The sequence below is a fragment of the Thunnus maccoyii genome, chromosome 22, assembly GCF_910596095.1.
Source record: "Thunnus maccoyii chromosome 22, fThuMac1.1, whole genome shotgun sequence".
In the NCBI taxonomy this organism is placed as follows: Eukaryota; Metazoa; Chordata; class Actinopteri; order Scombriformes; family Scombridae; genus Thunnus; species Thunnus maccoyii.
This window is the reverse complement of record NC_056554.1, coordinates 11,222,348-11,247,832: the sequence shown is the minus strand read 5'-3', so window position 1 is coordinate 11,247,832 and position 25,485 is coordinate 11,222,348. Positions and strand designations below refer to the sequence as shown.

Here is a 25,485-nt window from a genome sequence, read left to right as displayed (position 1 = left end):
TTGGTGATGAAAGCCATCAATTATCTTCCTCTTAATGGGGAGACTTATTCCGCCCCCCTGAAAGCACTGGTCTGGATCACACCAGACTTTGTTGAAACTGACAAAGGCGGAGAAAAAGGGATAACACAGGTTGACTATGGCAGGTGCACTTAGATAAATGATAAAAGAGTAACTGACTCTGAATGACAAAAAGGGAAATCTTGCTTTGTTTATTAATGCTCATGCTGTTAGTCAAAGAAAAATCATGAAAAAACCCTTAAATTAGATCTATTATACAACTTTATATTAAGAATCTTGATCAAATTGATCTCTAAGATATACTATAAATTCAAAAAGCTTAGAGTAGTTCTATTAAGCCTTGTAACCCTGTAAAGGCAACAGCTCAATTCATTTGAGCATCCCCAAAAGAGGCATTAAGAAAACATCAGAGAGTAGCGAGCGCAACGTCGTCAACATGGGCACCAGCAATCCCCTAATGTAAGCGAGTAAATGCATGCCAATGGTGTCTCGGATTACCTGTCTAGTCAACAACTGTAGTGTAATTACATTTGTGCCCGGAGGCGGTGATTGATAGGGCTCATATTCCTCAGATGCCAGAGCCAGCATCCTGCCCCCACTTGCATGTATCGCTATCTACCTGCACACATCGTTGACAAAGCTATGGAAAATCGAAGTAGTCTTATTGAAAGTTCATCCTCTTATCTAAAGTTCCCATGTTCTATTCACTTCTTCATCTCGCTTTCCCCGCTCACCAGCTAATACTTCAGAGGAGTATTTATATGCAGCGTATATGTCTTTTTTTTCCTCCACTGCAGATTCTCCCAGGATAATTCCTCTGCACTGCTGAATAAAGAGGGGATGGGGTGGAGGGGGGGTGAAGTAGTTTGGAGAAAGCAAACTGTAGGGGTCACAATGGATACGTCCATAACTTTCACACCACAGAGAAGTGTTTTTAATCACGATGCTTACAAGTGGCATAACTCACAAATGAACATTTCAAAAAATGCAATTACTCACCAAAAAGGGCAACAGAAAGGTCACAGAGAAAAATGGTCATTTGGAAAATGTCGCTCCCCTGCAGAGCTTTTAAAAAAATCGCTCCAAGGGGGAAATGCTTTGGAGTTCTGACCGTGGGTTTTTTTTAATAGTGATACCAACTAAGAGGGGAGAAATTTTGCTGTTTAACAGCTGAGCTTATTTTTGGGTCACTGAAAGAGACTCAGACCCATTACCTTCCCTGAACCAGTGGACACTGAAGTGCAGACAGAGCTGAGTAACAATGACATTTAAAAGTCATCATTAGTAACAAAACAGGGGCCTTGGGGGGACTTGTATTTCATTTCATCTCCCAAGAAAATGTGTCAGGGAGAAGAAGTTAAGGTCAACCACCACATATAATTACACTGAGCCCGTCTAAATGAGCCACCACCATTTGGATAAACAGATGTCTGGGACATGTGACGGCCTCTCAACAAGAGGAACATGGTTTTAGATCATTTTCAGGCTTCAACTGAAGTGCGTACGCTGAGACGCAGCAGATAATTTCCCAATAAATATGCTCTCTACAATTAGGCAGTCAGAAAGTCTGACAAAGTGCCAAATATGTTCCCAGAAAAGGAGGGGGGGGGGGTAAAAAATGTGTCGGCTATTAATATGGGAGGATGCAATATTTTATTCTTTAAAAAGAGGCTCTGTTCCTGCAGCAGATGATACAAACTTTATGTGTGTGTGTGTGTGCGAAGGGGCTTGCATTCAAATGAACTCTGACTTCATTGAATTAATGTAAGATAGATGGAAAAGAGAGGAGGAGATGGCGAGGGAGCTGATTCAACAGATCAAATGTCTCTTTCTCCACCGAGGACTGCTGGATGGTCCAGCCCCCAGAGCTAGTGATTAATTAGCGCATGAATCTGGATACTGTTATTTGATTAGACCAATGGGAGCCTGTCACACCCACTTCCTAGTTTGCAACAAATGACATCTCCTGGAGTGGGGGGAGGGGGTGGGGGGGGAGGGGATGAATAACTCACTTGCAGGACTACTTTGAAACGAATGGGAGAAATCTTTGAATTGCGAAGTACAGCATTTTCAATAATGCATGAGGGATTATTTATCTTGAAGTGAGAAACAGTTCAGGCAAATTGTTCTCCCAAGTAAATTACGTTTACATATGGCCTAAGGCAACGGAAATCTCCAAGGCTTTCACACGGAGTGCAAAATTATCCAGGAACTGAACTGTCAAAGAGCTCTGCAGATGGAGCATTTAAAAAAGAACAGCATCCCGAAAACAATGTTTGTGCTGCATGAGAAGAATCTGACACTCGGAATAAGCGCCATCACTCTCGCTTACATCGCCGAGGTGATCAGACAGCTTCCACCTCGAGTTCCACAGTTTTAAAAATGAGACTAAAGAACCCTTTCTAGTGAAACATGTGCCGCTGGGTGACAGATAGTACCTCCGCAGTGATGAATTCATGAGCCGAGCATGGGAATGATTGTGACAAACTTCTCAAATGGATTTGATGGCTTTTGACACTTTGACCAATGATGCTGCTAAGCACAATTAGCATTACTCATTGTGACAGGACCCAGATATCCATTCAACACGCCAAATGAACAAGCCATTTGTTTTGCTTCTACTTGCATTCACTGACACACATTTGAACACATTAATTGGCAACACACCATGCACTTGCAAATTTCCAGCAGAGGGAAAAGACTGATGGTGGGGTTTTTTTTTTTTTTTTTTTGCAAGGCAGCGACGTGCGAATGTTTCGAAACTGTCCGTCAAACTGCCCAATGATGCCTGGAGGGAAATTAGCTCTTCAGTGTTAACAAATTAGCTCAGAGGGAGGATCGGTTGCAGTGCAATCGTAATAAACTACTGCACCTTATTGGATCAACCTCCTCACACGGTGAATATTTGATGTGTTTTTTATGAGAAGCCGCATGCGACTCCTTCCTGATGGAATCGACAAGATAGTAGTCATTACAGAACAGCGGTGTATTACTTTTTTTTTTTTTCCCTTCTTCCACTGTAACAATGTATTGACACGGTGAAAGTTAATAACTGTGAAAGTTAATAAATTAGTTGCTACATTGGATGGAAGGAAATTTTTGCAGCGCGCAGCAACTTCCTTCCCCTCTGTGATATAGTTCCAGTAGACAGTAACCTCATGTTTGCATACACACAAAGTAACAAATACAAGTACCTTGCCATCACTCCATAAAGGCTTGATTCACATACTCAGAACATAGGGGTGAAGTGTCTTTCCATCCAGCAAGCACTTTCATTTAATTAATCACTACTTCAATTCATTAAGTGCATAGCCGTGGCAAGAAAAGAAAAAAAAAAAAGAGGAAATGGGAAGCAAGTCTCCCATCAAGGTCTTATGTTAAAAACCACTTCGGTGTGCAAATTACAACATTAGTTTCTGAGGTCAAATCCACTCACGCTTAGGAGAAATCAGTGATTCCCTTTAGTGTTATTCAAGCAGTTTAGATTTTTATTGAAATTAGCTGAATTGCTTTAAAATTCATTATATTTATTAACTTCAAAAACACTTATTATTTGCTTCTTTTTAGTGCTGATTCTGAGCACTGAAGATTTTTGGTAATTTACCAGTTTTCCTTTCCTAGGCATAAACACAGCAGAGGTGTGTGTCCTGCTTCCTATCAGCAAAGTGGAGTTTTGTCAGATGGTCCAAGCCGGAGATGAGTCTGTGGAGCTGGCAGCTTCCGTGGCAGCGGCTCCTGACAGCGAGCTGGGCTTTGTTCAGCTCCCGTCATGTCTGACATCGTTTTGCTATTTCCTCTCTTTTCATTGCATCTCCCTCCTCCCGCTCCTCCCCCCCCCCCCCCCTCCTTCCTGTAACCCACCCACATGTGCCGGCATCACTCAAGGGAACATCTCAGCCAAGACTAATGCACCTTAGCCCCCACCTACTGTACAGTGCCTCCTAGGCTAAAATGAACACAATCCCTGTCACACATACACACAGAGAGGATACACACCGACACGCGCACACACACAACTCCCAGAGCAGGCATGACTCAACATGCCCCTATAGTAACACATGCCCTGATAGTAATTGAGGTCAAAGAAAAGAAACAACAGGCTGATTTTCGTCCTGTGTGAAGGGAAAGAGGTCTTTTCCTCACTCTTCTTTTACCACACATCATCTGATGGAATTGCTTAACAGCACACTGGAGGCAAGGGCTTTGCTAAGTTTAGCACTGTGAACTGAGACAAACTGCAGTGCAACCTCACTAATCTGAACCTCTCAGGAAACAGAGGTTGTTCAGTGTTCAAACAAGTGGAAAACACTAGGGCCAAGCAATCAATATGAAAAAACATGCATACTTTTAAAAACATTCTCAAGGAGATATTTTGGTGCTAACAGGCGCCAAACAAATATATTATCATGTACGGACTAGGGAAATTTTTCCAATGGTAGTACACTCTTCTTCTTCTTCTTATCTTTAGAAATACAATATTTAAAGATAATCTAGCTTGCTGTATAGCATAACAATCAAGGCGACCGCTTTGTCTTCCACTTCTCTAAAAAATGTGTTAAGATTTTCTGTATTGATTCTGTTGTGCATTTAGACTAAGAAGTATTTTTATGTTGTAGTGGGATGAAGTGAACTAAATTTTAACCATAAATACTGTTGGATATTTTAATATATAACAAGACATCATGTTTTATAAGATGATGGCATGCTTTTTATTTAAAGATTCTATGTGTAGGAATCAGAAATTCCTTCTCATTAGTGACACCGGTGGCTGTTAAGTGAGCTGCAGTCAGCGTCCCGTCACTCGTACTTGCGGAGTGAACAGCAGCGCGAGACGATTGCAGGTGATGTCTTTCTTCTTGCTTGTACTTCTCATAATAACATAAAAGATCTCTAACATTCTGTTTTGCACTGTGTTTCTGCAAAGCATCTCTCAATCCCAATACATCAGATCAAAAAATGCAAAAATGTCACATCTGTTGTATTTTTGTGGAAAATCTGGCTCGCGTCCTTCACATAGAAATCAGTCCACAGGCAACCAACAAAGTCAGGGAAAGTGTAATTTTTTTAAGTTCCATTAAAACCCATTCACTCATTGGCAATGAAAAACAATATATGTAAATTGCTTTATAATTCTGACATACAGAACCTTTAAAATCTTAATTTTGAAAGTAACTATAAACTACAACAGTTAAATAAATACAGTGGAATAAAAAGCACAATATAGTATTAAATAGTAGAAATTGGGAGTACTCAAGTAAAATACCTAAAATTATACTTGAATAAATATACTTAGTAACCTTCCACCATTGGCAGCAGATTGTATTTTGCATTTACTTTGATATTTATTCTGATAAGCACCTGTTTTTGTAATTTCTTAAAGTAATATTTGATTAGTTTGCCTGTAACCATAATCAACAATCTGCTGTCTGATGTACTGTATGACTCTTTACCTCTGTCTTAAGGAATCACCATTCATGTGAACACTTCAGTGCCTTTCATTCATTGCCATAGCAACCCACAGTATTCTATACGCTCTATGGGCTCTTTTCATGAGATACTGCACAAACTGATGACAGAACACCTAGAAAATACACTCTCGTGTAATGAATAGGAAACCAGGCAATATCGCTGTCTGAATGGATCCCCGGGGCTCTGCTTATTATAGTTGTATTAATAGTGCAATAGTGAGAGCAAATAGAGGTGAACTCCAGCACTAACGTACTAGCCACAAGGTTAACGCCACACTGTCTATCACGACCAAACTGATAATAACCTTCTGCTCTGGCACAATATGATGTTTGTGTCTGCTGATCGTGGTGATAGTAAAGAAGTACTTGATCTGTGCGGACCCCAATCAGTCAACAGGACAGTAAAATGAACAACCGCACGCCACACTACACACCATATCAATTTTACATACAACAGGCAGTAATTTGTTGGAGGCTGATAAAGAACAAGTGTATTTTTCTACTTGAAACAAGCAGGATGGGAGGGGGGGGGGATGTAATAACATAATTTACATAACACAGCACATTGGTTGATGAAATCTCAAGATGAAATTTCCTTCTGTGTTTGTCATGAAGGCTGGATGAGAAATTTGGCCTTGTTCGGAATCTGGAGTTGTACAAACTAAGGACGAGCAGTTTTCAATTTCTCGCCATTTGAAGACAAAAAACAGAAAAGTGAAGCTTGCTCTCACCACGTCCTTGTATGAACTTGTTTGCATTCTATTTGATCAAAAGTATCCTTGCACAAGGACCAAACTCCATGAATTACATTGTATTTGTGATTTGTTTTCTGTGGCACGTTCGAAAATAAACCTAAGCCAATTTTCTTCCCATACTCCTGACTGTAATTTTTACTGCAGTGTAATAACCAAGGGGCAAAAAGCATGAATTAACACCAATTAAAGCTGTAATGTTTACTTACATAATGAAGAACAAGAAATTATTTAAATGACAAAATTAAAATGTGATTTCATGCATATGCATCTGTTATTTTTTTAGGTTAACAAAGACATCAGTTCATATTTCTTGAATTAGTCGTGCTTGTGAGGCCACACAATACTGGCCAAAATAATCAGTTTAAGCCACCCATACAGTACATATCTAGCTACAGTCTTTTATTTGACAGTTAATGTTTGACAGTTTCACACATATAGCGGATGATAAAACTAGTTTAAGCTACAAATGCACACATCAAATCCCTGAAAGGTACGACTCAAAGGCATTTGAATGAGTATAGATAACGGTGAAATGAAGTGGAGAAGGGGTGGGGGTAGGAGCTGGGGGGTTTGCCCTATATACTGTAAGAACCCAAAGGGTTGTACAATCTGATAGTGCCGGGTGGCATCAGCAGATTAAAGGCTGTCTGTATCTGTACTTAACTGCAACCCACTTCTTTTGTTACCTCCCTTGTGGTTTGCTCATTCTTACACGTGTTTATGTGCGCATATGCCCACTTTAATACATTCTGCAATCGGGTGGGGGTTGTTCCTCCCCGGGGAACATTGCTATCTGGCACATACACCTACGCGTTCAGAAAGTGACACCGTTCAAGGATGACAATTTTAAATCAGGCCCCCTGCTTGTTCTGTTTCACTTTCTCCTCCCAGTGCTACAACTTTACTGGCTGGGGCGGAGCGCTCATTCAATCTAACAGCATGTCAATCTTTTCTCAGTGCCCCAACCTGCCCTATGTGATAATACAAGCCAGCTCATAGGCCGTTTTAGTGGTCCAGTTGCTACTTAAGGAGGTTACGGTAGCCGAAGAGCTAACCGCGCTAGCTCGATGCAAAGCTACCTCTAGATGAACTCGAAATGACAGGCTGCAAGTGAAGATGTTGAAGCAACAGAAACAAGAAAGAGTGACGGGAATGTGTGGGTGACATTGTAGTAAAGTTGGATTTGTGAAAAAAGAAACAGTAACAGGAGAAAAGTGAGATAAAAAAAAGTTGTATGGAGAAGAAAGGTGTTGGAAACAAAAACCCAGTGTTGGAGATGGAGGTAAAAGTGTAACAAAAAGAAAAAAAAACAAAAACAACAGTGGTTCCTCAACCACCCACAGAGTAAGAAGTAATCTCATTCCACATGTATGCAATCAAGGCAGTGCTGTTGAAATTAGCTTGGGTGGCTACGCTACATCTGAGACACACAGCTGTAGTATGATGATCTCCTTTGATCGTCTTTTCTTCTGTATGCAAAAGGACAGGTATCGGACATGGGGTTATTGTGCGCAGATAACGATTATGTATAAAGCAACATGTACGTGGTACTCACGTATCAAATCATCTGGCCGCAACTCTTAATATGTGGCATATTGGAATCCGACGATAAGCATAAGAAGCGTGAAACGGGAGGGACTGCGAGATTTCAGGCAAAACATGCCACACATGGTTTCACAGAAGCAGGTGTGGAGCTGTGATTCGTTATACAATATCACATGAAGACAGGCTTGCACCTCAAAAAACAACTACTTTATGTGGCAAACCTGTTAGTGGGAAACATAGACGCTTCGGTGGTTGAATCTTACAAGATACTGAATTTCTGCAAATCAGAGCATGTTCCCATTGAACATCTATCTCAAGCAATCTTACAAGGTCTCTAAAACTTCGGTTGTTCAAATTTGTTGCGACAGAATGCTTAACATCTTGTGTGTTAGGCTTAGTTTTCGCTCCTTTATTTGCAGGCTTAATGCATAGTCAGAATGTGTTAACATGCATGCTATAAAATGTTATTTTCAATATAAGTTAAACTACTCAGAAATGCCATCATTATACATTCTAAAACACTTTTTTTTTTTTTTTTGGCTGTATGTTTAAACGTTTTTGTACTTTGCTTGTTACTGTAAAGCACCAAATTTCATGGATTTGCTCCCTTCCTATTTTATTTAGATTTTTGGGGGCTTTTTTTGCATTTATTATTGATATGTTTAGAGTTTTGGCACTACATTTCCCATCATGCTTCATATCAGCATTTCTGACCTAGGGGTTAGTAGTAACTCTGGTGGAAAAAGGGGGTTGGATTGCTTCATTTTAAGGGATCTTAATGTGATATAAAAAGTAAGTGTAATGTTGCCATGGAGATCAGCAAGCAATCATTTGATTTACTACTTGTATTAAAGGAAAAAGGTTCAAGATCTTAGGTTATAAAGAAAGTCTTTTTACATGATTTGTAATGTTGTGCTAATTACAGCAGTATGTGCATGATGACAAATGTTTACTCGAGGGCATGGAGGAGAAAGGATGCAATTTTTGACCAGACCTCCCAGTTGAAGCGCGGTCCCCATGAGCTTCACCATGACCCCGATACAAAATGCACTCCATTGTATGCGCTTGGCTAACATGCAGCTGAGAAACATCTGCAGTGGGCCTATAAAAATGGCAGGCCATATTGTGTGATGCTTTTGCCTGCTGTGGAATGACATCGCTCACTCTGCTTCTCCTGTTTCAACCCTTTCCTCAGACCCATCTCGTGGCAGAGAAAGGAGTGTATTATCACAGTGAAAAAGGATCTCCTCCTCCTCCTTTTCCTCCTCCTCCTCCTCCTCCTCCTCAAACCAGCAAATGAGGGGCAGTGATCATGGAGGCAGTATGTGTGTGTGTGTGTGTGCGCGCTTGCATGTATTAATATATGTGTGGCGAGTGGGAGGCAAGAGGGAGTGCACCACTGGGGAATGTGCACCTGCAATTTTTCTCATTTGACACAGTTGGTCGTTTGTAGGGTCTCAGGCACAGGGAGATGTCTGTGAAAGTTATGGCTTCTGCCCTCTACCCCCAACTCCCCCCCCCTCCAAAAAAAGATATCTTCACTATGGTATTTTCCATCTCAATTCAGAATAACTTATGTCAAGAATTTGGGGGGATAGCATATTCAACTGATAACCAGGCACTGGCTGAACCAAAGTGCAGTATTATCCTTTAAGCGGAGGTTCTTAGGTTAACTTCAGGGAATATATTTGGCCAGGATTTCATTGATCCATGGCTTAAACTGACAACTCCTCCCATGGTTGACAGCTGCGGTGTGAGTATGAGGCCGAGCTGTGACCCCCGCGAGCCTTGATACAGCACATCTGGAGATGCGTTGGGGGCCAGCAGATTTGTGGATTTGTGTGTGGGAGGGCTTGAGAGACGGAAGATAAAGGGAGGGACTGTGTGTGTATATATCGGTGGGTACTGTACGTGAAATACAAAAATTACACAAACAACAGTGTATTTTCCATCCCACGTAAAGCACTGGTACTGTAAACTACTTGACCCTGGCATCCTTCCAAACGAGGAGGCCACTCTGAAGAGCTACCATTACTCTCCCGCTATCCATTCCCCTCTCTCCATTCCCCTCTCTCCTTCCTTTTATTTTAATGAGAGCACAATTAATAAGGAAATGGAACAGCTTCCCAAAGGAGGCTGGTTCCTCCACAATGGAAGCCTTCTTTTGTCAATGGCTGTATTGAATTCCCCTACAAGGCCACTGAGCCATATTGAAGGCCATCTCCAGTATCGCCCCACCCCCCCACATCACCACCACCACCACCATCTCTCTATCGCTTGCTCCCTCTTTCTCTTATCCTCAAGGTCTCATGGGCTAATCTGTGCCACAGTAACATTTGATCCCAATCCCCCCCCCCACTCCCCTTTGCTCCAAATGCAGACATTACAATACTTCATATTGATTCGCTGAGGCAAAATCACCAGTTACTTTGCATGCCTGGTTTATTCAGTGACAGAGCTGGAGGAAGAAAGAGCAGGTTCACGCTCTGTCTTGCCCACAATTGTCCCGCTGCATCTGTGGTGAACTTTAGTTTGAGGCAAATGGTATTAGAGCCTTAGTATTCTTTGTTTGTGTATGAATACATTAAAATTCGCCCTGATAGTTCAAGCGCAGCATATGAAAAAGAGGGGGAAAGAAAGAGATCAAAAGGAACAATGACTTATTAATCTTTTCCCCCTTTTGCTTTTCAATTATTCCCTTTGTTGGTCAAATAAAGATGGTATCACTTCACCTGTATTTTCATCAGCGGTGCCCCCAATTGCTCCTGGAACACTCAACAACAGTAACAACGCTTTGTGCACCACACAACACATTACTAAAATCATAATTTACCTACAATGCATGCATGAAAGCAGGAACAGTTTAGAAGCTAATTGTACTGTTTAATAAACATTTAAGGATAGTCTTCATTTTTTAAGACATGGTGCCATTATGTTGACTTTTTCATCAACAGAAAGTGTATCATAGCTGGCGCAATGGGAACAGCACTTCACTGTTTGTTGTCGTGTGGCCATTAAGCAACATGTTACATGCGCTGAAGTAGGCATTCACAGGCTCTCAGAGAGCTTCCATAGAAACAAGATCTGCATGTCTCAATGTCACTAAACAATGCCAAAAACACTACAACCTAATCAATAGTCTTGCTAAAGTGAAAAACAGACAGCTAGATAAACATCTAGAAGCAGTAGATACTGTAGATGGATGGGTGGGTAGATAGGTAGGTAGATAAATTAAAAAAAGATAACACTGACTCAGGAAATGAGGTAATATACCCAGCCAGCAGTACTTTAAAGGGGACCTATTATGCTCATTTCCAGCTCTATATTTGTATTCTGGGACTTCACTACAGTTCTTTGCATGATTCATAGTTAAAAAAAACTCTGTATGTATCTTATACTGGCCCTTTATGCAGGACCTCAGTTCAGCCTGCGTCTGAAACAAGCCGTTTTAGCTCCCCTCCCTTATGTCCAGCTCCCTAAAAGCCCACTCTGTTCTGATTGGCCAGCTTCAGGAAGCTTCCTCTGGTTCTGGAGGCTATGTAAACATACTATAGCAGTCACATTTTGCTCCCTGTTCTCGTTCTTTACTCAAAATATAAACTTCTCAAACACATCCATACATGTTGGAGGTGAAATCAAATGCAAGTGGACAGCGCAAACATTCGCAGCCTCATTAGGCTACCTGCTTATTGTGTGACATCTATATCCTATCTGTGTTCAGCTTTAAGTACTTTTATAGCTTCTAATTATATCTCTGTGGTTTGAAGTTTAGTTTCTCTCTGCGTTCCTGTTTGTAGTTTCAGATATCTACCTTATTTTACTGTTTGCTCATCACTTTTAGCCATATCAGTCGTGTCAAGTTACTGCTGATGAAAACCAGAACCCAACATTTCCTGCTTCGGTGCTTCATATTAAAAGCTTTTAAATGACTAAATAATGGGAGGCTTATATCGGATATTTGGAGCTCTTTGTTCAGCAGATCAGTTAGAAATAATGCAGGGAGGAAAAGTACAAGCAGAAACAGCCACAGAAACACCATAATGTTAGCAGAGCAGAGCAGTGAACTCCAGCACTAACAAACCACAGCAGTTGACCAACGCACTGGGGCAGATGACCATATAAAGAAATCTGTCACGAGATGACGTCAGCTCGTCTCGAAAGTAGAAAACAAACGTTGGAAACATGGTATTCAGAGCAGCCTGAAGCCTGAGCTTTTTGCTTACAGGGATTACTTCTACATATGTTCACCTCATTATTTGAAACTTTGGCCATGCTTAATATGAACATCCGAAATTGTAACATTTTATATATGACAGAAAATAAGGAACAGCATAATAGGTCCCCTTTAATGAAAAATTCATCCTCCCTAGGGACTAGCCAAAAAGTTAGGCAGTGTAAAATTGCCCATATTAATTGCCCATATATATATATTTGTGTGGGAAAGGACATCATTTTCTGAGGCATTTCTGATTCAGTATTAGGAATAAAAACTGAGGAATAATTGCTGTTGAATATATACAGTACATGTTACATATATATAATATATACACACACACATACTATTGTTATAAATTTATCTCTGATCTTGGACTGTGTAGACACATAATGAACTGTCTGAGAGGGAGAGATATACACCCGTAATAGATAAGATAGACAGATAAGTATATAGTCCCCTGACCCCCCTCCCACTCACAAACACACACATAAAAAGTCTAAATATCAAGGCATGTTATTAGCAACATGTGGTATAGAGGGGGTGATTCTAATCTGAATAATTACAAAATGCATAGATTATTTGCCTCAGGCGTGCATTGTAATCATGTGCTGCAGCAGCAACATTTCATCATGTGGGTGGTGTCAGACAGTGTCACCATGCTTCACTCACACCAACCGACATACCCCCCTCCTCCCATGATTGTGAAAGCCTTGCGGTGGAGACAAAGCTTAGGGGGGGTCAATCCTACATAGCTGATAGATTTGCATATACAGCGGTGTAGCGCCTAATATTGCTCCATGCAATCATCAAGCCCATTCTTTCACAGCACCTACTGTGTCATCAGAATGCAAATATGTCACATATGCAAACAGCTACAGTATGTTGACGCATTGCATTTATTTTACTGGTGAGGGATGAAAAGCATATGTCGCTCGTATAGATTTCACAGCGTGGCTAGTGGAAGGAAAAAGTAATTAATTTCACAAATTGAGTAAAGCACAGGTCGCTGCATTGTCTCTCAGCATGGTTTCCGTTTGCTCTTCCTGCCCGTCACATTCCACCCACACCCCAAATTACTGCCTGACCCCTGCTGTTATATGGTGTGGGAAAACCATGCGGTATTGCACGCCCACCGTTTTTGCCCTGTACGCTGGTCTGCAGGGTTACTTAGAAATTCTCCCTCCAGCCTGCCAGACACCGCAAACACATATACTACGCACACGCGCACATTATGCAGCCTAATGTAAACTAACATCCACTGCCACTTGACCTCGCTGTCGATATCTGTCCTCATTAAACACCATTCGGCCAGCTGCAAGTCCACTTTAAATGGCATCATTCAGCGCTTACCAAATTATGCCTGTGCAACTGGGCTGAGTGGATGGAGATCCTAATTCATTTATTTGGAAGATATACACAGGTCTCGGTACGGACACCTATAAAACATGTAGAGGTATTTAACCCCACCCTGCCACTCTTAATGTTGCTGTCATTCATTCCTCTTGGGTTGCAAGTTCTGACAGCAATTTGGCAATGTCAAGCAGTGACTACGGATGCCATGGGAAGTAAGGGCCATTTTTCTTATTCCCCATATCAAGCAGGTATTGATTTTTCACTCATTATAGAAGAACATAAAAAACGAGAAGGGGATTTCTGAGCGCCATGCCAAATGCCATGCAAAATGTTACCGAGGATACATGAAAGTGAGAATTGAAACTGAATGGAAAGAAATCTGGACTTTAAACATAGAATATCTACTTAACATTGACATCAAATGATTCTACTGGAAGAAGATCACATGTTATGACTGAAACTGTAAAAAAAAATAGCATTCAGAAAAGAAATATGGTATAAGCTGGCATCCAAATGACAGCTATGGAGTCCTCCCTTAGGCAAAGGTATAAAAACAAAATATTTTTTTTTCCATAACTGCAACACTATTATCTATTTGCAGGAAGCCTTGTGTGGCTTATAGAAGAATATAATCCATTCCCTGGAAAAAGAGAGGCAAATAAAAAAATCTGTTAAAGCATTAAACTCAGGGCATTCATCTAAACCATTTTGAAAACCATCAAACTTTTATGTAAAAGTAAGTGCTCAAAAGCAACACCTCTTCATTTCTCCTTGATGTATCTCAGTTGTCTCATACTGCCTACTTTAGACTAAACTGAGTTATATTTATTATCATGTACGGCACACTGTTTTCACACAGGCACGGAAAAAAGTGCAGCATCCGTGCACAGGGGACAAACTAATGTCATCGGGCACAAGCTGAGGTTTTTCCTGCCTTTGCCTCTGTAGTAGTTCCATGGCCTTGCCCTGACATTTATTGCACCGGTATGTGCAGTGCATTTCACATTCCAAGCTACAGTTTGAGGGATGTTGTACACATTTTCAAACCCGTACTCACACGCACATACCTCAACCAGTGTCATGAGACATGGTATTTCTTTTTTCTTTTCTTTCTTACACGATAATGCCACAGATTACTACATATGTTTTCAATATTATAGTTTACTACTGTTCCACATACTTATAGTTTGATTTTATACTATACTAAATGAGATGCATTGTGTGTCATACACTATGTAAAATACATTGTATAAGTAAAATATACAGAACTACACCTGCATATGCAAAACATATTTGTAATATATAATAATAAATAACAATATGTAGAGTGTGTTCATATGCAAAGTAGTTATGCAGAGTGGGTAATTGATATTAGAACAGGTATGGACATGCAAATGTTTCCACAGACCTTTCAAGACCTTGCAAATTTCTCATGAAAAATTAAAATGTGACTTGCTGTGAAACGCTCGAGACTTGACTTGGATTTGACCCAGAAGACTTAAAAACACTGTCAAGTATTAAAAAAAAACTGTAAGTCTTTGCTGTGATTGGGCATACATTCCAAGCTGAACATGATGCCTTCCTAACAAAACCAAAGTCTGCCACTAATAACCATGGACCAATTGGGGATTAAGTGCCTTGATTAGCTACATATCCCCTTTAGTTGTTGGTGAGTAGTTGCTCAATGCATAGCACTGCACAAACTTTTCCCACTTTTCTTGGCCCGTTTCTGTAACTTTAAGCCTTCCGCCACCCACTCATATTACACCTCGAAATATACGAGTGCTGTTTTCTTCTCGGTGAGAATTTGGCTGTACAAAACCTACAGTCATTAAACTCCTCTTTGTCTGTTTATTCTCACCTAAGCATAACAGTGTAACTTTAATCATCACCTTACTCGCTTAAATAAAACACAAGCGGCGCTGAAAGTTATTCTCTTCATTTAACGTCGCATTCAAATGCATATATAATTTACCACTACGCTGAAACACTGTATCTGGAAATGCATGCATACATTATGCCGCTGCAAATGAATGACTGACATCCACCCACTCCAAAGCCCACTTGTTTTCAATGCTTCAAGAGGCATCTCATAGTCACAACAAAACAGTACATGCCTCAGTAGGCTCTACAAAGAACTTTCTCTCGCTTTGAAATATGAGCTCAAATAAATCATTTGTTTAATTAATTAAGCAAATTAGGCAAATCCAGGGATGCCTTGGCGGATGGAGTCAGTGCCCTGCCACAAGGAGATTAATTAAGTGGATCGGGTGCGGGAAAAGGGAAACTGACGTTTTGAGTTTAATGCTCCAGCTATCCTTAGCATACTGGTGCTGGATACCACAACCGGAGCGACACAGTGGGGTTAGTCAGGTGCATGTTGGCTCAGATTCAAATTCATGTTAGCTATGCAGGGCTATAAGAATGATTGAAAGAGACAGATAGAAGTAAGATGCATGTTATATGTTAATTTCCACAACACTGTTGTCTCCTATGAGGCACTTTTGCAAAACAGACATTACCTGACATTGTTCTAAGAGGCTTGATGTATACGCTAGTATCTGACCATGAAAAATATACTGTATGTCAGACTTTCATCTCTCGGATTGGTCCACGAGCCGTCATCCATTATAGCGGCTATGTCTCCTGATTCCATGGGGTGGTATTGAGTGGAATGAATATAAAATCCTTCCTGGAGCATTTTACATCCACAGAAACGCATGATTAATGTGTTGCTCAGGCATGGCCAGGGCTTTTGGGGCATTGCTTTTCCATTGTTATTCACTGTGACCAAAACAATGACAAGGATGCGTTTTACTTATTTTTCAACCCGGTGACAGCGTCTGTGATAGAACTTTGCTCTAATCTCGCTTGACTTTGTAGCTATACTTACAGAAGCCTGCAGGCACACACAAACAAAAGACACAATCACTGTACACACACACACACACACATTCACATCGCTAAGTTACATTCTCTCATTGAGTGTTTTTATCTTGCCGTTGTGACACTTGTCCAGAAATATTCCTCATTTTCAGACAAGTGCAAAGTGTCAGACAGTCGGGTAGGTGTTGATGTACAAATAAAGACAAGAAAGGACAGGACGCCGTGTAGCTTCAATGGTAGATTCTTAGCTAACACGGTATGTGCATTTTTCTGCATGAATGCTGTGAAAATTACATGTGAAACTTGGCATGTGTGTCAATAGAAACAGCTTAACGCCATTCATCCGTGCACATGTGTGCCTCTGCATGCCTGTGCCTGACTGTATATAGACAAAAAAAAAAGGGACTATAGATTACCATTTAAAAGTAGGCCAGCATCCCCTGGAGTACACATTTCCAACACTCTCAGGGAGAAACATGCACAATGACATTGTGGTGAATATTCCCACTGAAGCTTCCCCAGCTGCGGAACAATTCGCTGGCAACATCTGGCCTTGTCTGTTTATAGCATCATACTCGGGGTTGGGTGTGAAATGATTGCTTTTTCTCTATTCTGGCAAATTATTTACATGAGATGTCAATAACTTAAGCTGCTGTTTCAGAAGCAGGTCCAAACAAGTCCCCTACGCTCAAATGCATTTCCTTTAAGATATTAACTGCGGCACCGAAAGGCGGCGACTGGATCGTTCGTCAGATTGATGTCACTATTCCTATGGGATCAATGAGATGATTGATTATTGGAGTATGAGTAACAAAGCAGAATGATTGATTTCAAGGACTGTGTAGGTGTTTTAGCCCATTTACTACAAATCATGCCTACATTGCAGAAGATGGGTTTTCCAAATGGTTCAAACAGCTTTTTAACAAAAACAGCTTTTGCCAAAAATAATGGCAGCGTAGGCGATGGAGAAATGTTGCATAGGGGCAATAGAGTGTGTGCAGTATGTTTTCATTTGGGTCATTTCTTTACAGTGGGAAATGACTTTTTTGGCTTCATGCGCCACTGAGCAACTTTCACAGGAATGAACAGGGTCCCACCTCCGATTCTGTATCCAGTTCTCTTTATACATCCATGTATGTGGAAAAAGAGCTCTGTGCAAACGTGAATAGTTTATTTTTCATCACGAGAGGGGGATTTCGAATCACACACAGGGTTGTATATATAGTTTATGAGATTTGTAGTAAATGGGGTAAAACATGCAATAACACACTGGTTTTTTTTCCCTTTGAATAAACTGACTGTCGCAGAGTATCTGTGCCGAACACGTTTCAGCCACATCCCAGACATCCGTCTTCTTTAAACCACTTCACATCCATCCCTCATGACACTTTCTAATTGGCTGAGGCTGGGTGTACTACAGTTACTGTTCATCCAGCCCATGGGGTAGCAATGTGCTCCATCTCTTCCATCCCAGGATATCCTTTAATGCTTTTTTTTGTTCCAATGGTGTTTGTGAACAACAGATTTCTGGTTGGAACACTTTCATGAAATAATCGTGTCTGAAGGTGCAGCTAAAAAGCGTCTGATCTAGACAGACAGAAGAGTCATGCGGATAACTGGAGAGATGTTTACGTGCTGCTTGATTGACACGTCCGTCGTAGGCGGCACTTTAGAGTCAATGTGAATCAAATACAAGGTCGAGAGGTTAAAACAGTAAAGACCAAGAACGACGACCACACACAAGCCATCCACTCTACATATGGTTGTTTATGCATAGATATGCTTGCCTTTGTGTTGCTCCTAATACTTTATGTATGTGTATCTGTTGGTGAGTGTTTTATGTGCTTTGAATAAAAGCAGGTAAAACAGCTATTAGCTATAACTGGGGTCCCAGAGCTCTCCTGACACAGGAACAACGACTAGTAATAGTTCAAGACATCTTGAGACAAATCTTGAGACACAACAGGAAGAAAAATTTTACATTTTCCAAGACTGAAACTGGTGTACAAATGAACCCACCAACAAGACTGCATGAAATATTGTTGTGGATATATTTCAAAAAGGGTTTTTTTTTTTTTTCATGTTTCAAATCTCCTGCCAATAAATATCTGAGTATGAGAACTTTCTATGCATGTTCATCTCAAGTTATTTTGAGAAGTCAGAAAGCTGTTTTAAGTTGAACTGAAATTGGAATTTTTCCTCCCTTTTTGTGGAAGGAAATACAAACTAATAATGACACGACAGCTACTGTGTATATTTTCCATTTTTAATGTTTGTGCACTCGATGAACTGCATTGCCACGTTTCCTCTAAATGATTATACTTGATGGATGCAGTACTAGACTTACTAACTTTAAAAAACATATATATTCTTTTATTTCTGGTGTGATTTTAGTGTATGGGATGTGGCACATGAATATTATCTATGGTAGTACTTCTGCTGTTTGTGTACATATCTGTGGAAACAATACTTAAGCTTCGGGCCTCTAGGAGGGCTTTTCACATGGCAGCAGCTGACTGATATAAAGACTGGCATTGCTAGGAGAAGTGCTGTCAACTTCTGTGGTGCAGTACTTGACTAGAGCACATCATAGACCTGTACAGCCTATGCACATTGAGATACGACTTTTTTTTTTTTTTTTTTTTTACACTTTTTCAAAAAGCCAGCATAACATTAGCTATGAACCATTCATGATTTAAAATGTCTGACTCTCTGTTTTTACAAGATTAAATATGTGGGAAGACCCATCGTTCTGTTTAGTTTGTATTCCACTTAAAAAGTGGAAGCTAGCAAGCTAATGTAACTACTTCACACTAGATGTTACATTTAATTCATGTTGTTTGAACAGCTGCTGAGTCATCAGCAGCTCTTTTGTGTGGCTACAGTTGTGATGATGGCAAATAACCAGACAGTCAAAACCTGAATGTTACTCCATGATTAGAATTATGACATGGAGAACGTTTCAGTTTGACTGTAGCACCTTAAAGTCAGTCTCATCTGCTCTTTTTGGCTGACTAGCACTAAATCAACTGCCTCATAATGTCTCAATCCACTGGTCAGTAGAGCTCTATGAGGAGAGATGTCATGACACGCTGCTGTCACCTGACCTCTTTGTATTGAGCATTAAGGCAAAACTAACAATGCCGGAGAAGTGTGCTTTCATTAGCGCTGGATGATGAACCCGGTCGCAACCACCCTGTGCGGATATCACAGCACAAAAACAATTCAATTAGCTTCAAATTTCCCATTAATGGTTTTAGCCATATCAAATTAACATTTTTATGGGCCATTGCCCCACTCCCAACACTCCTTACATCTAAACCCTAGTTGATTGTGACCAACCGCCCCATCCACACACACATACACACACACACAAACTTCTATACACACACACAAACCACCCGACCACCACCATTGACTTCTTTTAATCTGAATTTAAATGACTTCATTTGCTTTGCCTCTGAAACAATCCACAGAGGCCAAAGGGAAACGCTGCAAAACTACACTGGTTTCCGTTTACCGTGACGTGGGAAAAGAAAGACCTTGCAAATTAATCTTCAGATCTTAATGCGTGAAATGATAAAAGAAGTCTTTCTTTTTTTTTTTTTTTTGACTCCTCCTGCAATTCTCGCTACGCTAAACGTGCGCCACAAAGCCAAAGCAGTGTTAATGATTCTTTGAAAGTAATTTCAGTTCATTTTTTATTGCCAGGAGAGCAAGAGATGGAGCCAGGAGAAAGAGGGACATATCTAAAAATAGATGAAAAATCAGAGAAAGTAACAGACAGAGAAAGCAAAGAAGCAAAGTGTAGAGGGCAAAAAAAAAGTTCCAGTGAGTTTGGAGAGTAAAAAAAAAACTGCTAATTAGCTAGACGCTGAAAAACAAGACAGACATAAAGTCAGAGGCTTTTATCGCAGTTGGCTGACAGAAGCTGGCACTTAAATAGTGAAGGATGAAATTCTGATACAGCTTCAAATCACGCCGGTCACAAAATGCAAAGGGCATGTTTTGTGCCCACATCTGCACGCCCACGTCGACGCAAAAACACAAGCACACACTTGTTCTTCATCAGTCTAACTCACCCAGAGCGGCTGGTGCGAAGAGGCTGGCGAGGACTAGCAGGCGTGCGGTCCACATGGCCTCCTCCTCTTACCGCCCGCTGCTGAAGGTCCCAGTTGAGTTCAGTACTCGGTCTTTAGTTGGCAAACGCCTGAATCGGGTGCTTCCTTTATGGCACGCTTCCCTCCACTGCGCCAGGCTTTCCGCAAGAGCACAAGTCGCGTTGAACTGATGCCAGATGTCGTCCAGTATCTATCATGAAAAAAAAACACATACATGTTAGCTGAACGGTAGACTTCATGTGAATGAGGGTTAGGACCTCTAAATTCTGGAGAACTTTTTTTTTTTTTTTTCTTGGTGATTCCTTCTTTCACAGGAACAATAGAGTGTGTTCTCCAGTAAGAAACATAACAGATGGATGCACCATAGCTTTGTCATCCTTATGCACAGTCCTTATGGTATTGTGGGTTTCAAGTTGTCATGGAGCGACTCTGTGCAAGTTGCTCGATCTCCAGTCAGCCGAACTCAAACCGAGTGTGATCAACCAGACACTAAGACAGTGCGAAACCCACGAAATGTATTTCTGGATATTCTGTTGTTTGCTCACCGAAGTGTTAACACCCCCACCTTACCAACAAATCACCCCCACAGAGAGCCAAGGAGGGAGCGATGAAGCACACACTGTTTTGGGCTTCGGTGGAGAGCTGTGTGAGCGGGGAGTATATGTATTGTGTGTCTTTGCACCAGAATTTGTGTGTATTCTTGCAAGGGTTGATGGTAACTGACATAAGAAACGCGCTGGTGTTTTCCCTTCCCTGTGGGCATGATCCATAACTTCACAGTTTGAGGTTTTGCACACCTGTGAATGTATTTGTGCGACTTAAGGAACGACTACTGTGCTCGCAGGCTTCACTCTAAAATTCCAGTCAACAAAAACGGCTAACAAGACATACTGTGCAGAGACGAATGAGCCACGGCTACCCTTGACCCTCCTCTAAGAGTGCCGTCACCGGTGAACTCCCGACACAGGATGAAGTCATCGCTAAGCTATTGCTAGTTAACATAAAATACCATGCAAAAATCAGATGTGATTTACATAGTGTTGGCCTGTGACTGCTGTGAGATTAACACTTAGGATGTGTCGAATGAGGAACCGTTCAAAAACGGCGTGTGAAAATTTGCAACTCTCGTATCCTTTAAGTGAAGTATGAATATATAAAACAGGGAGGATAAAAAAAAAAAAAAAAAAATATGTGACTGCCTATATTCCAATGAGATTCTTAAGATTATCCCCATCAAACCCATATCATGATATTAAGGTTAAGTCAGCTTTAATGATTAGGCCATCTGAACCCTTCTATTATCCACTATCAGCCACGATCTGCTGCAGATGTATAATCTCTGCAAAATGATACAAGTCAGGAGAGTGCACACAATGCAGCTATCCTCTACACAAGCATTATCCTTCTTGCACATTAGGCATTCTATACTGCATTTAATATTGCTGGGAGATAATACCATTGTGGGACATGAGAAAATCTGGTTACAAAAGGTCAAAATGTGAGCGCGGAATGGAAGGACAAGGCACTTGGGGAAGCTGACACCAGAATCTCAAGTTATACCGACACTAAATTTAAATACATCTCTGTCCTTTCCACATCCATTTCTGTACGTATTCTTATCCTATGTCACTGTATTTTTTTTTTTTTTGGGTGCAGTGACATGTCCCCATCTCATAATCTAGCGCTTAATCCCAATTCAAAAAATCCTAGATTAGAGTAATCCGATTTTTTGAGCAGATATTAATGGGTTTAAGAGAAGGACAGCAAGCCTATCATGAGCCTCTGCATAAACAGACCATTTGGACAATATTAAGAGGTTATATAGTGAGACGGGCACCATGAGAGGAGCAAAACTGAAGCCTGAACAACTAGTCTGAACCAATCGATTGTTGACTTCACTCCTTCCTGTAGATGTATGATGGCAGGATCTTTTAAGACGTTAAAATAGCAATGTGAAAGAGTGCATGTGATCAAAGGAATACGCTTGTGAGTAAACAGCGCTTTTAATAAAACGCTCTGACAGCTGCAGGAGAGCTAAATTAAATATGACACCAAATCAGATACTGTGACTCCCTTGACAAAAAAAAAAAAATACATTATTCCAGAAATAATCACATTCAAATACACTGTCCAAGCGGCAAATAGGCCCTGGAGTTTATACAGTGGGATGATTTCTAAACTGGCAGGAGAGATGCAGACTCAAAAAAGGAGGCAAAGATACAAGAAGGTACTGAAAATATTTTATGAGACGAGACAAGCTAACACTGATTTCTGTGGTATGATTGTTGGCTTTTTTTTCTGCAGGTTTTGAACTGTCACAAAAATGCAGGAAGAATGTTGCTATAGATAGAGGCTGCTTCTATGGCGGAAGACCATGAGAACTCCCTTTGTATCACTGTGTGTGCATCCATCTGTGTGTGTGTGTGTGTGTGTGTGTGTGTATGGTCGTGCTGGAATCCGCCATATCTCACAGCATAACCGATAAAGCAGCGACTACTTGCACAGGTGTTCCTTGGAAAATTATCTCATAAAATGAAAAACACTTCACTATCACAGTTGTTAATTTGCTCTCAAATAAAAAAAACAAAAAAAAAACAACATGTGGGCTTAGGTAGAGAACTGCTATCAACCGCCAAAAGAACACATCATAAAATACATATGAGGAGGGTTTGGACCCAGTTCAATGAAGAAAAAAAAAAGAAAAAAGAGGTAGAAAAAAATGAAAGAAAAAAAAAAAAAAGAGACAGAGCGGTAGTCCAGCACTGCCAACTCGTCTTGTATTCCAGAAGGAGCCTTATGATACATTACGGTGCTGACGTTTCAAGGGTACTTGTTCTGAGGGGGATTTAGGATACCTCCCTTAGATAAGCTGGCCAACATTTAGCGGGCTGAGCGTCTGTTCTCAGCCACATCAAGGAGATTTCTTCATAACTTCCTCTAATGTTTCGGTAGAAAAACTTTTTTTTTTTTTTTCTAATCGGCGATGTTGTTGTTTTTGTTATTTTAGTAATCTTGACTGTGCCGAAGGGGCCCAAATGATTCCTGACAGTTTTAATTAATTGACTTTTCTATCTACTGAAAGCAAAACGGAGCTGGGTGATATAGACGGTAAGAGAGGTAGTTGATGGGTGGGGGGGGGGTGTTGTCTCGCAGCAATCATGTGACAGAAACTAAACCCGGAAAGAAAAAGACAAATGGGAGACAAATAGTGTTTAGGGAAATGGAACCTGTTAGCTTGATTTAAGTTGGATCCAAAATTAAGGGCTGTATTTAAAGGGCTTATGAGTGACTGTGATTTTAAAAAAGCCAAAGAAAATACATGGAAACTTTTCTGACACGTGGTACAATTTTAGTACACTTAAATATACATTCATTATTCATCTACGGTGATGTTGATAATAACAAAAACACCTTTCTGGAAAGGTGTTGAAAATGCTCCCTGTTAATACAAGATTTCAGTGTTAAAAGCTACAAGAAAGATGTTTTTGCTTTACTGATTTACTACTAAACACCTACCGCTATCTTGACATTGATAACACGCTCCTGCTTCTCCAATCGGGTGAGAGTCAAATGTGTTATGTTGTAATTAGGCATGCTGTGTGACTGCTTTGTCAATGACACAACACTTGATAAAAATATTTAGCAGGAGCTGCAAAACCTTAATAAATTCTGTACTGGAAAAAAAGGAAAATAACAATACACCTGTGTGCCCTGGCATTTGGTCCTCCACTTGTCACCACTACAGTATTATTTCTCTCATGGAAAGTGAGAGAACATTTCACATGTTTCATAAAAGCCTGGTCAACTTTTCCGTTGTCTCGTGACAGCACTGGAAAAAAAAAAAGTCCCTGGCTTCCTTTATTTCTTCCTTTAACTCCTGAGTGCAAGAGAGTTTGCCAGAAGTAAAATACAGTATGCCAACTGTTTTACATGCCTTTTTACATATTCTTTTCATATTTAAATATACAACTACAAGTTTACATGTGACTCACCGTCTCTCTACTGCGATTGTTGAGCAGCTTCACTGAAGCCTGTTCTTGGTCAAAAGGAACAAGCCGAGCACATTCTAAAAAAATTATTAAGATTAAGAAGAAATGCTTTACTCTTACTGTTTCCACTGAAATGTCAAATATAATATATGAATCTGAATGTTGTTGTCTTTTCTTTCCATTTTCCCGTTGGCCCATGTTTCTATGGACTGGTAAACATCATGTGATGGTGTATTACAACAGATTTTAGTGGTAGAGATTGAGTACTGTTGGCAATATAGGTCAAATGTTTTACATTAAGGAAGTTTCATATTGCAATATCATTATATATCACAATATATATAATATTGACTTTGTTGGAAATTCAATTGAGAAACTATTTATAGATCACATTAACAGGTGACAGTGTTTTCGCTTTAAACAGTTAATTAAATGCCTGACGACTTAATGTCTTTCAACATATCAACGCGAATATCTTGATAAATGAAATGTTGTAGTAAAATAGACCATCTTATTAATTTGTAACATTGCCCTCAATATAACCACAAACATTAAAGAGATAGACACTTAAGAATAAATGAAATAAATGAAAGGCAGAATGTTTCCATATCAAGGTGTAGTATATCCTCATACAGTATACTGTCATGTCCTCACCAGTAGTGTTTTGCCATTACAAACTATCTCAACATTTCAAATTCACTCCAAAACAGACAAACAATGCTTCTAAAATGAAATTAAGGATTTTTCTAATGATGGATAACTCATTTGGGAATTAATTTCCTCACATTCAGCACTCTCATTCCTTTTTTTTTTAAAATTTTGTTTTATAATTATCTCCATTTAATGTCATGCTTTCCACTATGGGGCTTTGCTTACAATCTATTACCAACATAGATACACAATAATACCTTGATGTGCAAAATAATATAGGCCTATCCTATCCTATCCTAGGACCGTGTCAAGCTAACATAAAACATTAATTCATCCGCATACACAAAATGAAAAATATAAGACACAAGATACATTCCTATCACATTCAATCGTCTTCAAATAACACATATACCTCTCGCCCTAACACCATCTTCAACATAAGACGCCCATACACACACACTCACACACAACTGCATGCATAAA

General features: G+C 40.2%; 1 protein-coding gene across 17 annotated transcripts in view; it reads right to left on the bottom strand.

The window, feature by feature from the left end:
- The window catches only part of LOC121888982 (adhesion G protein-coupled receptor L3-like), a 244,565-nt gene that overhangs the window by 138,270 nt on the left and 80,810 nt on the right, over positions 1-25,485 (bottom strand). For 16 of the 17 annotated variants that reach the window (XM_042400642.1, XM_042400643.1, XM_042400644.1 and 13 more), the window contains one exon: positions 20,324-20,552. In XM_042400642.1, the coding sequence (XP_042256576.1) occupies positions 20,324-20,378 (55 nt within the window). In that variant the 5' untranslated portion in view covers positions 20,379-20,552. Of the gene's footprint in view, positions 1-20,323; positions 20,553-24,354; positions 24,414-25,485 lie in introns of those variants that run through there. The other variant, XM_042400646.1, reaches the window with a different exon arrangement.